At 37.7% G+C, this 12,213-nt stretch overlaps 1 protein-coding gene across 3 annotated transcripts in view; it reads left to right on the forward strand.

Annotated features, from left to right (window-relative positions):
- Positions 1-1,856: 1,856 nt before the first annotated feature.
- CCDC9 (coiled-coil domain containing 9) overlaps positions 1,857-12,213 on the forward strand; it is a 453,629-nt gene continuing 443,272 nt past the window's right edge. For 2 of the 3 annotated variants that reach the window (XM_053721823.1, XM_053721825.1), the window contains exons 1-2: positions 1,878-1,947; positions 7,276-7,356. In XM_053721823.1, coding sequence (XP_053577798.1) covers positions 7,354-7,356 — 3 coding nt within the window. In that variant the 5' untranslated portion in view covers positions 1,878-1,947; positions 7,276-7,353. Of the gene's footprint in view, positions 1,948-7,275; positions 7,357-12,213 lie in introns of all 3 variants that reach the window. The other variant, XM_053721824.1, reaches the window with a different exon arrangement.

The raw sequence follows: 12,213 nt of genomic DNA on the forward strand, positions 1-12,213 counted from the left end.
AAATGTAAGCTATGTAGTGTGTGTATGTGTATCTGCATGTATAAGTGTATGCTATGTAGTGTGCGTGTGTGTGTGCGCATGTATAAGTGTATACTATGTAGTTTCTGTGTATCAGCATGTATAAGTGTATGCAGCATGTATAAGTGTATGCTATGTAATGTGTGTGTGTGTGTCTGCCTGTACAAGTGTATGCTATGTAGTGTGTGTGTATCTTCGTGTGTAAGTGTATGCTATGTAGTGTGTGTGTATCTTCATGTGTAAGTGTATGCTATGTAGTGTGTGTGTGTCTGCATGTATAAGTGTATGCTATGTAGTGTGTGTGTATCTGCATGTGTAAGTGTATGCTATGTAGTGTGTGTGTGTGTATCTGCATGTATAAGTGTATACTATGTAGTGTGTGTGTGTATCTGCATGTGTAAGTGTATGCTATGTAGTGTGTGTGTATCTGCATGTGTAAGTGTATACTATGTAGTGTGTGTGTATCTGCATGTGTAAGTGTATGCTATGTAGTGTGTGTGTATCTGCATGTATAAGTGTATGCTATGTAGTGTGTGTGTATCTGCATGTATAAGTGTATGCTATGTAGTGTGTGTGTGTATCTGCATGTGCAAGTGTATGCTATGTAGTGTGTGTATCTGCATGTGTAAGTGTATGCTATGTAGTGTGTGTGTATCTGCATGTATAAGTGTATGCTATGTAGTGTGTGTGTGTATCTGCATGTGCAAGTGTATGCTATGTAGTGTGTGTATCTGCATGTGTAAGTGTATGCTATGTAGTGTGTGTGTATCTGCATGTATAAGTGTATGCTATGTAGTGTGTGTGTGTATCTGCATGTATAAGTGTATGCTATGTAATGTGTGTATCTGCATGTGTAAGTGTATGCTATGTAATGTGTGTATCTGCATGTGTAAGTGTATGCTATGTAGTGTGTGTATCTGCATGTGTAAGTGTATGCTATGTAGTGTGCTACTGTGCATTTTTGCTGACTTTAAAGACCAGAATCTAGAATATTAATGGGGAATGCAGAGAGCAGTTGTAAAGAATTTATTATTAAATGTCCAATTAACATAAAAATATTTAGCACTGTCTTTGCAAAGGCTGATTAAATACATAGCTCACATAGCCATACCAGTGGTTTGAGCTTGTGTTTGATTTGCTGCCTGTGTATTAAAATGCATGACTTTATTTAGAATTTTATTTATATTACTTTGGCCTTATGATTTTTTAAGCCCCGCCCACCACATTTCAATTTTTTTTGTTGGGGGGGGGGGGTGTCCCTCTTTTGAATTTTGAATGTTGGGAGGTATGTCCCTTTAAGTTTCTATCTCTTCTCTTTTCTCTATAATTTTTCATCTTATTTTTCATTTTTCCCTCCACCCTTCTCATTTTTGTGTGTTTATATATATATATATATATATACCATTTCTTCTTTTGCTCTTTCTTTATAATTTCTCATGTATTCTTATCCATCTCTCATGTCTTATTTCAGTTTTCTTAATCAGCTTCTATTTTCTCTTTCCTATATTATTTTTCTCTGCCATATATTGTTCCTCAAGTTTTTTTTTCCAGTCTCTCAAATATTATTTCTTTATATATTTTTTCTCTAGAATTTCTTCTTCCTTTGTTCCCTTGTTTATCTCTGTCCTTTTTCGATCTTTTCCATTCTGAGTCGTTTATTTACAGTTCTCTTGTATTTTCCTACTTTATCCTAATCTGACCCTTTCTGCGCATTTTCCTCTCTTGCCCTTACACAAAATGTCCGCCACGCGTCCCATTACGGCGTTGTAGCCACGTTGCGTCTCGACCTTTGCTTATTTCTGAGCCTCTAATTGGATTAGAAGGCTTATCAGCGAGGGGGCGGAGCTAAGGGCGGAAGACGCATGCTGCAGGGCACCGGAAGTGAGACTTTAGTAGGTGCAGTGAAGATTTGCAGCTGTCAAAACACAGGTAAGAGCGTGAGAATGAGAGAGAGAGTAATTAAAGTATACTGGGGTGAGAGATATTGGTATGAGAGGTATGTGACATTATGTGAGAATAGTGTCCCCTTTAAGGTAGTAGGGAAGGCTTATAAAGATGTAGACTCTACCTTTGAGGTTGTATATGAGGCTTTAAAATTAAAAAGATCATTTAATGTGAAGCCTGAGGCTTTAAAAATTGAATTGGGGAAATGGACTTTAGGTGTATATATATAAATTAACAAGGTTGTGCTTAATTGGATTATTAGATCTCCCATTGACTAATGTGTCCTTTAATTGTATATAAGAGATCTTGAATTGAATATTGGTCGTTTAATGGTATTTATGAGACCTTAAATGCACAAATGTATTATTTAATTGAATTTGAGGTCTTAAATAGGGTGTATGGTAGCTTAACAGGTGAAATACATTTTAAAATGGGATGTATTAAATCTTAAGTGGTCACTAAGGGAAGGAATGATATTTCAAATGGCAAACTGACACTTGCATGGAAGATGTGAAATTGCATATGGACAAATTATTTCTAAGTGCTTTAAATGGACAAAATATGACCTTTTAAAAGGAGGAGCAATGTTTTATCTGGGAAAATACATATAAAGCTTTTATATTGGAACAGTAGCCTCTTAAAAGCAAGACGTATGGGGAACAAGGGGAGTTATAAGGCCCTAAAAGAGAGCATATGTTGGCTGCTTATGGGTTAATTTGGAGAATGTGGAATTACAGGGAAAATTAGGCCATTATAAAGGGGTTATGATATTACCGGGTTAATTTGGCATTACAAGGGTGCCAAAGAAAGGGATTATTGTCATTCAAAAGACACTGAACATCTCATGCATTTGGGTAAAAACAATTCTTGTTTCATGCTCTCTAGAAAGGTCAAAAAGCTAAATATGTCACCAGCAAATCAAATAGCTGTTTTAAGAAATTTGCATCATTAAAATAAAAAACAAAACTACATTGAATAATTTTCTTTAAGGCCTCTCTAAGGATTGTGGGCAAAAGAACAATTTTTACACAAAATAGGTGTCTAATATACATTTAAAGAGATTATTGGGTCAAAAGTGAAATGTGCATTTTTTTTTTTTTTTTTTTTTTTTTTTTTTTAAAAAAGTAGCATTTATACAATATGCTTCCATTAGCTAAAATGCTTCTAGTAAAAGTCATCATGGTTACAGTGGCATACACACATATGCTGTGTGACTAAAGCATCAAGGTTTACTTTGCCTGCTCAGCGAACCGACGGTGGTATGTATTGCGTCAGTGAAGACTTAAAGGCACATTAAAGAGAAAGTCAACACCCAGGAAAACTTTGCACCGCAACAGTCAACACCCAGGAAAATGCCTGCACCGCATCCCATCTTCAGTACCACTAACGTTATATGTCTAATCATCGAAAGCCCATACAGTTTTCAGCTGTAGATATGGCCGCCAAACTCCTCGTCCGCCGTCCCCTTCTTTTTTTAATTAAATCTTCGTTCACAGGGACGTTGTTCTAATGCGCATGCACATTATAATTTTAGTCCGCTCGCTATTAGAAATAGAAAGTGTCTCTGTGAACGCGTGTAAAGAATCTAGCCAAGGATTTGATTCTGATTGGCGGATGACTTTAAGAAGAAGCCTCCTACGTAACAGTGGGGGGAGTTTGGCGGCCATATCTACAGCTGAAAACTGTATGTTCTTTCGAAGATTAGACACATAACATTAGTGGTATTGAAGATGGGATGTGGTGCAGGCGCATTTTATTTTGTGGATCTAAGGTATGGGATAAAGTTTTCCTGGGTGTTGACTGTCCCTTTAAACACTAAATAAATGTTAGATAGCATGATTCATTCAAAGAAAAGATTAGTCTGAGAATAACAAGTAGATGCATTTTTTTAAGTTTCATTAGCTGTTTAAATATTGACAAAATAAGTGTAACGTTTTAGTGTCTATAAAACAATGGGAGCTGCCATGCTGTAACTTAGGTTACCTTCTCTGCTGTGACCAATTAGGGACAGTTATAAATAGGTCACTAGAGTGTGCAGCCAATGGCTGTGTGGGATATAACAGTGTTCTGCACTTCCATTTCTAACAGGAACTGAAAAGCTCACAATTTCAGAATGGTATTACAGGAAAATGGGACAAAATAAATAATGAAAGTATATTGCAAAGTTTGTTTTATACACTCGATTTATCATTTTATATTACCATCTACAAGTGTCTAATGTCCCTTTTTAATGAACATAAAAATTTAGATACAATATGTCACTTAAAAAACAAATCACATATAACAAAAATCACATTAAAACATTTGATACCAGATGCAAATTTGACACAAAATTGATGGAAAATATCTCACATTTTATATATATATATATATATATATATATATATATATATATATATATATATATATATATATATATATATATATATATATATATATATATATATATTTTGTTTGAATTTTGCATCTGGCATCAAATGTGTTTGTTTTATTTTTATATGTGATTATGTATTTTTAGTGACTTATATTGTATCTAAGTTTTTTTTATGTTTATTAAAGGGACTCTGAACCCAATTTTTTTTCTATCGTGATTCAGATAGAGCATGCAATTTTAAGCAACTTTCTAATTTACTCCTATTAGCAAATGTTATTCATTCTCTTTGTATCTTTATTTGAAATGCAAGAATGTACGTTTAGATGCCGGCCCATTTTTGGTGAACACACTGTGTTGTTCTTGCAGATTGCTGGGTAAATTCACCAACCAATAAACAAGTGCTGTCCATGGTTCTAAACCAAAAAATAGCTTAGATGCCTTCTTTTTCAAATAAAGAAAGCAAGAGAACAAAGAAAAATTGATAATAGGAGTAAATTTAGAAAGTTGTTTAAAATTGCATGCTCTATTTGAATCACAAAAGAAAAAAATTGGGTTCAGTGTCCCTTTAACCCTTTGGCTGCTAAGCCATTTCCCACCTGTTTGCGATCCTCAATTTTTGTTTTGTCTGCTGTGGTTCCAGTTAGCTCCGATCTTAAAGGGCCATGAAACCCACATACATATATACATATATATATATATATATATACAGGTGGCCCTCATTTTACAACGGTTCAATTTACACCGTTTCAGAATAACAACCTTTTTTCCAGTCATGTGACTGCTATTGAAAAGCATTGAGAAGCAGTGCATTGATTAAAATAGCCAGTAGGTGGAGCTGTCCGCTTGTGTTGCAGGAAAGCCAAGCAAGCTGAAATTAATCAGTTTAACCAGACCTGAGCTATCGAGCAGATTTCAAAGGAACAAGATAGTCCTGTCTATAAATAAGTCCAGATTGGAATGCATAGAAAGAACTGTTTGCAGAAAAATGCAAGTGAAGTCTGTGTTGTGTGATTATTTTATTAGGTTTATAATGCTGTTTAGCAAATGTTTTTGTTCATTTAACTTAGTTTAATTATATATTCTGAGTTGTGTGATTATTTTATCAGGTTTATAATGCTGTTTAGCATTTAAAGTCTTCATTTAAAAGCTTTAAAAATAATGTATTAGGTGTTACTTATGACAATTTTGAGAGGGGCCTGGAACCTATTTCCCTCACTTCCCATTGACTTACATTATAAACTGGGTTTCGATTTACAACCATTCCTTCAGGAACCTAAATGGAAACGAATATTTCTGTTTCGTCACAAATTTGTATTTGTGACAAAACCGAATGCACATTTTTTTGATTTAAATCTTTTTAAAGTGATGGTAAATCCTAGCATTTGTGAAATGCTAGGATTTACCAGTGGAACAAGTTAAGGGTAAGTTCCTTTATTTGTCTGCAGAGTTCGCGGTGCTGAGCGCCTCAGCCCGCCTATGGCAGAACGCTATTTTATCACTGAGGTGATCTTAGCCAATAGCATGTTAGCTATCCAGCATAATGACTGCAGGCCCGCACTGCTATTGGCTAAGAGGTGGAAACGTCAACTCATTGAAAAAATAGCGTTTTTCCTTGGGAGGCCTGAGGCGCTCAGCGCGGCAAATGCTGCAGACAAATAAAGGAACTTTCAGCATGAAATATCTTATACTTCATGACACAAAGCCCCCTTTATTCGTTTCACTAGTAAATCCAAGCGTTTTACAAACACTAGGATTTACCATCACTTTTTAATGTGTGTTCTAATTGTCGATGACTTTGCACTGCTGGATTAGGGATGCAAGATAATTTTTTTGGTGAGACAACTGGGTGCAAAAATAGTGTTTTTTTCATATTTCTCGTTTCCTGTACTTTCTGCCTCCCAAAATTTAAAGTGTTCCCCAGAAAATTAAAATATATAAACTAAACTAGTGGTCGACAAATGTGTTAAAAATTGATAAGCCAGTAAGAATATTTAGGAGCCATATAGATATATGGAGAGTAACCCTACTGGCTCCTAGAATTTAATTCCTGGCTCCTGGGTTTGTCGAGCCCTGAACTAAACGGACGCAAATAATTATGTTAGATCTCCAGTGTTATCGTAGAAATGCCGTTTACAATGTTTGCTGTGTGGCTAAATACAAGAATACTATCATTCACTTTTACAAGAGGCTACTTTTTAAATGGTCAGAATTGAAATATGCCTAGGTGCATTTCAATTTGAAACAGAAGAATTTTTGCTTCTAGTAAAAGCATATGTACATATGCTGTGAGAAACTGTGCAGCAGTATTCAAGCTCAGAGAGTTGGCCGTGGTGTGTGTTGCATCAATGAAGACAAAGGGGCATATTTATCAAGCTCCAGACTCGCCAGAAACAGCAGTTATGAAGCAGCGGTCACAAAGACCGCTGCTCCTTAACCTGTCTGCCTGAGCAGGCGGACATACATCGCCGGAAATCAACCTGATCGGGTTGTTTGACACCCCCCTGCTGGCGGCCGATTGTGCGCGAGTCAGCAGGGGGCGGCCTTGCACCAGCAGTTCTTGTGAGCTGCAGGTGCAATGCTGAATACGGCGAGTGTATTGCTCGCCGTATTCAGCGAGGTCTGTCGGACCTGATCCGCACCGTCGGATCAAGTCCGCCAGACTTTCATAAATAGGGGCCAGTGTGTGTAATACAAGTCACTACTGACTCTCTAAGAAGGTGTGGTGTTTTGAATACTGGGCCCTCACAGCATATGTGCGTATGCCGCTGAAAATCACTTATAACTTTTATTACAAGCATTTTTGCCAATGAAAGTATATTGCAAAAATGCTTCCATTTCAAATTGAAACGCATTTATTCGCATTTCAATTTTGACTTTTCTACCGCTTTAAGTAGATTTACTTATGACTTGTTACATAACCTACATTTTTTTTTTGACAGTAAGAATCCGAAGTGAGGGGGGACTGAAAACTGTACACTTATCAAATCTAAACGCTTTCAATATCTCCTGAAACAAATATGGTAAGAATTTTTATTCTTCTAAACTCTCAAAGATAAATTATTAGTGAAAGAACTGTCATGTTTTCATATTTAAAGGGACAGTGCAGTCCAAAATAAACTTTTATGATTCAGATAGAGAATGTAATTTTAAACAATTTTCCTAATTACTTTTATCGCCAATTTTGCTTTGTTCTCTTGGTATTCTTAGTTGAAAGCTAAACCTAGGAGGTTCATATGCTAATTTCTAAGCCCTTGAAGGCCGCCACTTCTCTCAGGACATTTTGACAGTTTTTCACCACTAGAAGGTGTTAGTTCATGTGTGTCATATAGATAACACTGTGCTCACGCACGTGGAGTTCCAGGGAGCCAGTGTTCTGTTATATTTGCCTACTGTGTTACATTGTACTACTTGCGTAATAAGGACGGCCAGATAGAGCACTTTCATGTCCGCCATTTTAGTTTAAAATGGAGGCTGATGTCCAAATATTGATTGGATGGTGATATTTGGCTGTTTTGAGTGCAGATCTCGCTCAAACATAAAAAATTAAAACATAATCAACAAATATTATGTATGTTATTAGCTTGTGATGATAGCATTCATTTTATAAATGTATTTTGTTCTGGGTACAGATAGGTTTCCATTATTTTTTATTACATAGCCTGAAAAATACATTTATAAAATGAATGCGATCATAACAAGCTAATACCATACAAATATTTGGTGTTTAGGTTTTAATTATTTATGTTTGAGCGAGATCTGCACTCAAAATAGCGAAATATAAGGTGTTCGGAAAAGTATACAGAATACGATAACTATTTTAACATCAGCCTCCTTTGGAAACGAATGTGGCGGATATGAAAGTTCTGTATCTAGATGTAGCCTTGGCCGTACGTGTTACATAAGTAGGACAACGTGACAAGGTAGGGAAATATTACAGAACTTGCATACAAAGAGAGAAGCGCTCTACCAGGAACGAACAACAGCTCAGTGGCTTGTTCTATGGCGATTTACCACCCGGAAGCAGCCTCTTTTAGACCAGTGTGCTTTTCACAGAAGAAAACTTTCCTGAAGTATATCAGTCTGATCCCGCCAAGTAAGGTCAGTCCAGCCCCGAAATACCAGGCAATTCTCCTCTGAACAAGGAACATGACAACCCCAGACGATCGTTTCGGCCTCCTATGGGCCTCGTCAGTGAGGTGCAGCCACATTCCTCTAAGCACACTGGGCAAGGAGTCCACGTCTGGTTTCCCCCATCACCCATAGGGAGACTTCCCCAGGGTCATAATAATTTGCATACAAAGAGAGAAGCGCTCTACCAGGAACGAACAACAGCTCAGTGGCTTGTTCTATGGCGATTTACCACCCGGAAGCAGCCTCTTTTAGACCAGTGTGCTTTTCACAGAAGAAAACTTTCCTGAAGTATATCAGTCTGATCCCGCCAAGTAAGGTCAGTCCAGCCCCGAAATACCAGGCAATTCTCCTCTGAACAAGGAACATGACAACCCCAGACGATCGTTTCAGCCTCCTATGGGCCTCGTCAGTGAGGTGCAGCCACATTCCTCTAAGCACACTGGGCAAGGAGTCCACGTCTGGTTTCCCCCATCACCCATAGGGAGACTTCCCCAGGGTCATAATAATTTGCATACAAAGAGAGAAGCGCTCTACCAGGAATCAACAACAGCTCAGTGGCTTGTTCTATGGCGATTTACCACCCGGAAGCAGCCTCTTTTAGACCAGTGTGCTTTTCACAGAAGAAAACTTTCCTGAAGTATATCAGTCTGATCCCGCCAAGTAAGGTCAGTCCAGCCCCGAAATACCAGGCAATTCTCCTCTGAACAAGGAACATGACAACCCCAGACGATCGTTTCGGCCTCCTATGGGCCTCGTCAGTGAGGTGCAGCCACATTCCTCTAAGCACACTGGGCAAGGAGTCCACGTCTGGTTTCCCCCATCACCCATAGGGAGACTTCCCCAGGGTCATAATAATTTGCATACAAAGAGAGAAGCGCTCTACCAGGAACGAACAACAGCTCAGTGGCTTGTTCTATGGCGATTTACCACCCGGAAGCAGCCTCTTTTAGACCAGTGTGCTTTTCACAGAAGAAAACTTTCCTGAAGTATATCAGTCTGATCCCGCCAAGTAAGGTCAGTCCAGCCCCGAAATACCAGGCAATTCTCCTCTGAACAAGGAACATGACAACCCCAGACGATCGTTTCGGCCTCCTATGGGTCTCGTCAGTGAGGTGCAGCCACATTCCTCTAAGCACACTGGGCAAGGAGTCCACGTCTGGTTTCCCCCATCACCCATAGGGAGACTTCCCCAGGGTCATAATAATTTGCATACAAAGAGAGAAGCGCTCTACCAGGAACGAACAACAGCTCAGTGGCTTGTTCTATGGCGATTTACCACCCGGAAGCAGCCTCTTTTAGACCAGAACACCAGCTCTGATTGGCTAAAATGGATGTCTGTCAAAAGAACTGAAATAAGGGGGCAGTTTGCAGAGGCTTAGAAACAAGGTAATCACAGAGTTAAGAGGTGTATTTACATGACTGTTGGTTATGCAAAACTAGGCAATGGGTAATAAAGGGATTATCTATCTTTTTAAACAAAAAAAATTCTTATGTAGACTGTCCCTTTTAATATTGTGATCCCACCTAGTTTGCTTATCACTTTCATTAAAATAAGAAAAACATATATTATTTCTTCTATAAAATTTAAAATTGCAAAAAAATAGGTTACTGTAGCAATGCTATCTATATTTCTTTCATGTAATTGGCAAGAGTCCATGAGCTAGTGACATATGGGATATACATTCCTACCAGGAGGGGCAAAGTTTCCCAAACCTCAAAATGCCTATAAATACACCCCCCACCACACCCACAATTCAGTTTTTTTACAAACTTTGCCTCCTATGGAGGTGGTGAAGTAAGTTTGTGCTAGATTTCTACGTTGATATGCGCTTCGCAGCATGCTGAAGCCCGTTTTCCTCTCAGAGTGCAATGAATGACAGAGGGATGTTAAGGGAGTATTATCTATTGAATGCAATGGTCAACCTAACGGGGATCTATTTCATAGGTTCTCTGTTTTCGGTCGTAGAGATTCATCTCCTACCTCCCTTTTCAGATCGACGATATACTCTTATATACCATTACCTCTGCTAATTCTCGTTTCAGTACTGGTTTGGCTATCTACTTTGTGTAGATGAGTGTCTTTTGGTAAGTATGTTTTATTTTATTTATGACACTCTCAGCTATGGTTTGGCACTTTATATGTAAAGTTCTAAATATATGTTTTATACTTATATTTGCCCTGATTCAGGTTAATCAGTATATTTCCTTCTTACAGACTGTCAGTTTCATTTTGGGAAATGCATATGAATAAATTTTTTTCTTACCTGAAAATTTTTCAATTTGACTCTTCTTTCTAAATTACGGGCTGTTAGGCTCACAAGTGCACAAAATGCTATTATTTATTGCGTCATTTTTGGCGCGAGACTTTTTTGGAGCGAGAATTACGTTTGTTGACGTTATGACGTCATTTCCGGTGTCTTAGTTGGTGCAGAGAGTTTTCACGTAGTTGCGTCATCTATGACGCTCATGTTTGTTGCAGACGTTTTTGGCGCCAAAAAATATTTTTTCAATTGTGGGGGTCATACTTGGCGCCAGTTTTTTTGACATTATTTAAGTCATTGTTTCTTTTTGCTTCTGGTTACCAGAGGCTTATTCTGTTTGCATTTTTCCCCATTCCTGAAACTGTCATATAAGGAATTTGATAATTTTGCTTTATATGTTGTTTTTTCTATTACATATTGCAAGATGTCTCAATCTGACCCTATATCAGAATCTACTTCTGGAATGCTGCTGCCTGATGTCGGTTCTACGAAAGCTAAGTGCATTTGTTGTAAACTTGTGGTAACTGTTCCTCCGGCTGTAGTTTGTGTTAGTTGTCATGATAAACTTTCAAAAGCAGACAATATTTCCGCTGATTTTCTGATTTATCTATCTCTGATGAGGATCTATCTGGTTCAGAAGATTCTGCCTCAGATATTGACACTGACAAACCTTCATATTTCTTTAAAATGGAGTTTATTCGTTCTTTATTAAAAGAGGTGTTGATTGCATTAGATATGGAGGAGTCTAGTCCTCTTGATATTAAAACCAATAAACGTTTAAATTCGTTTTTTAAACCTCATGTAGTTATTCCAGAGGTTTTTCCAGTTCCTGATGCAATTTCAGATATAATTTCTAGGGAATGGAATAGTTTGGGTACTTCATTTACTCCTTCTTCAAAGTTTAAGAGAAGAGACTGTACCCTTTGCCGTCTGATAGATTGGAGGTTTGGGAAAAAATCCCCAAAGTTGATGGGGCTATCTCTACTCTACTCTTGCTAAACGTACTACTATTCCTACGGCAGATAGTACTTCTTTTAAAGATCCTTTAGATAGGAAGCTTGAATCTTATCTAAGGAAGGCTTATTTATGTTCAGGTCATCTTCTTAGGCCTGCTATTTCTTTGGCTGATGTTGCTGCGGCTTCAACTTTTTGGTTGGAGGCTTTAGCGCAACAAGTACCATATCCTAATGTGTATAGCATTGTTAAGCTAATTCAACATGCTAATAATTTCATTTGTGATGTCATTTTTGATATCATTAGAATTGATGTCAGGTATATGTCTTTAGCTATTTTAGCTAGAAGAGCTTTATGGCTTAAATCTTGGAATGTGGATATGACTTCTAAGTCAACATTGCTATCCCTTTCTTTCCAAGGTAATAAATTGTTTGGTTCTCAGTTGGATTCTATAATTTCAACTGTCACTGGGGGGAAGGGAGCCTTTTTGCCTCAGGATAAAAAATCTAAGGGTAAATTTAGGGCTGCTAA

Source organism: Bombina bombina, chromosome 7 (genome assembly GCF_027579735.1).
Source record: "Bombina bombina isolate aBomBom1 chromosome 7, aBomBom1.pri, whole genome shotgun sequence".
In the NCBI taxonomy this organism is placed as follows: domain Eukaryota; kingdom Metazoa; phylum Chordata; class Amphibia; order Anura; family Bombinatoridae; genus Bombina; species Bombina bombina.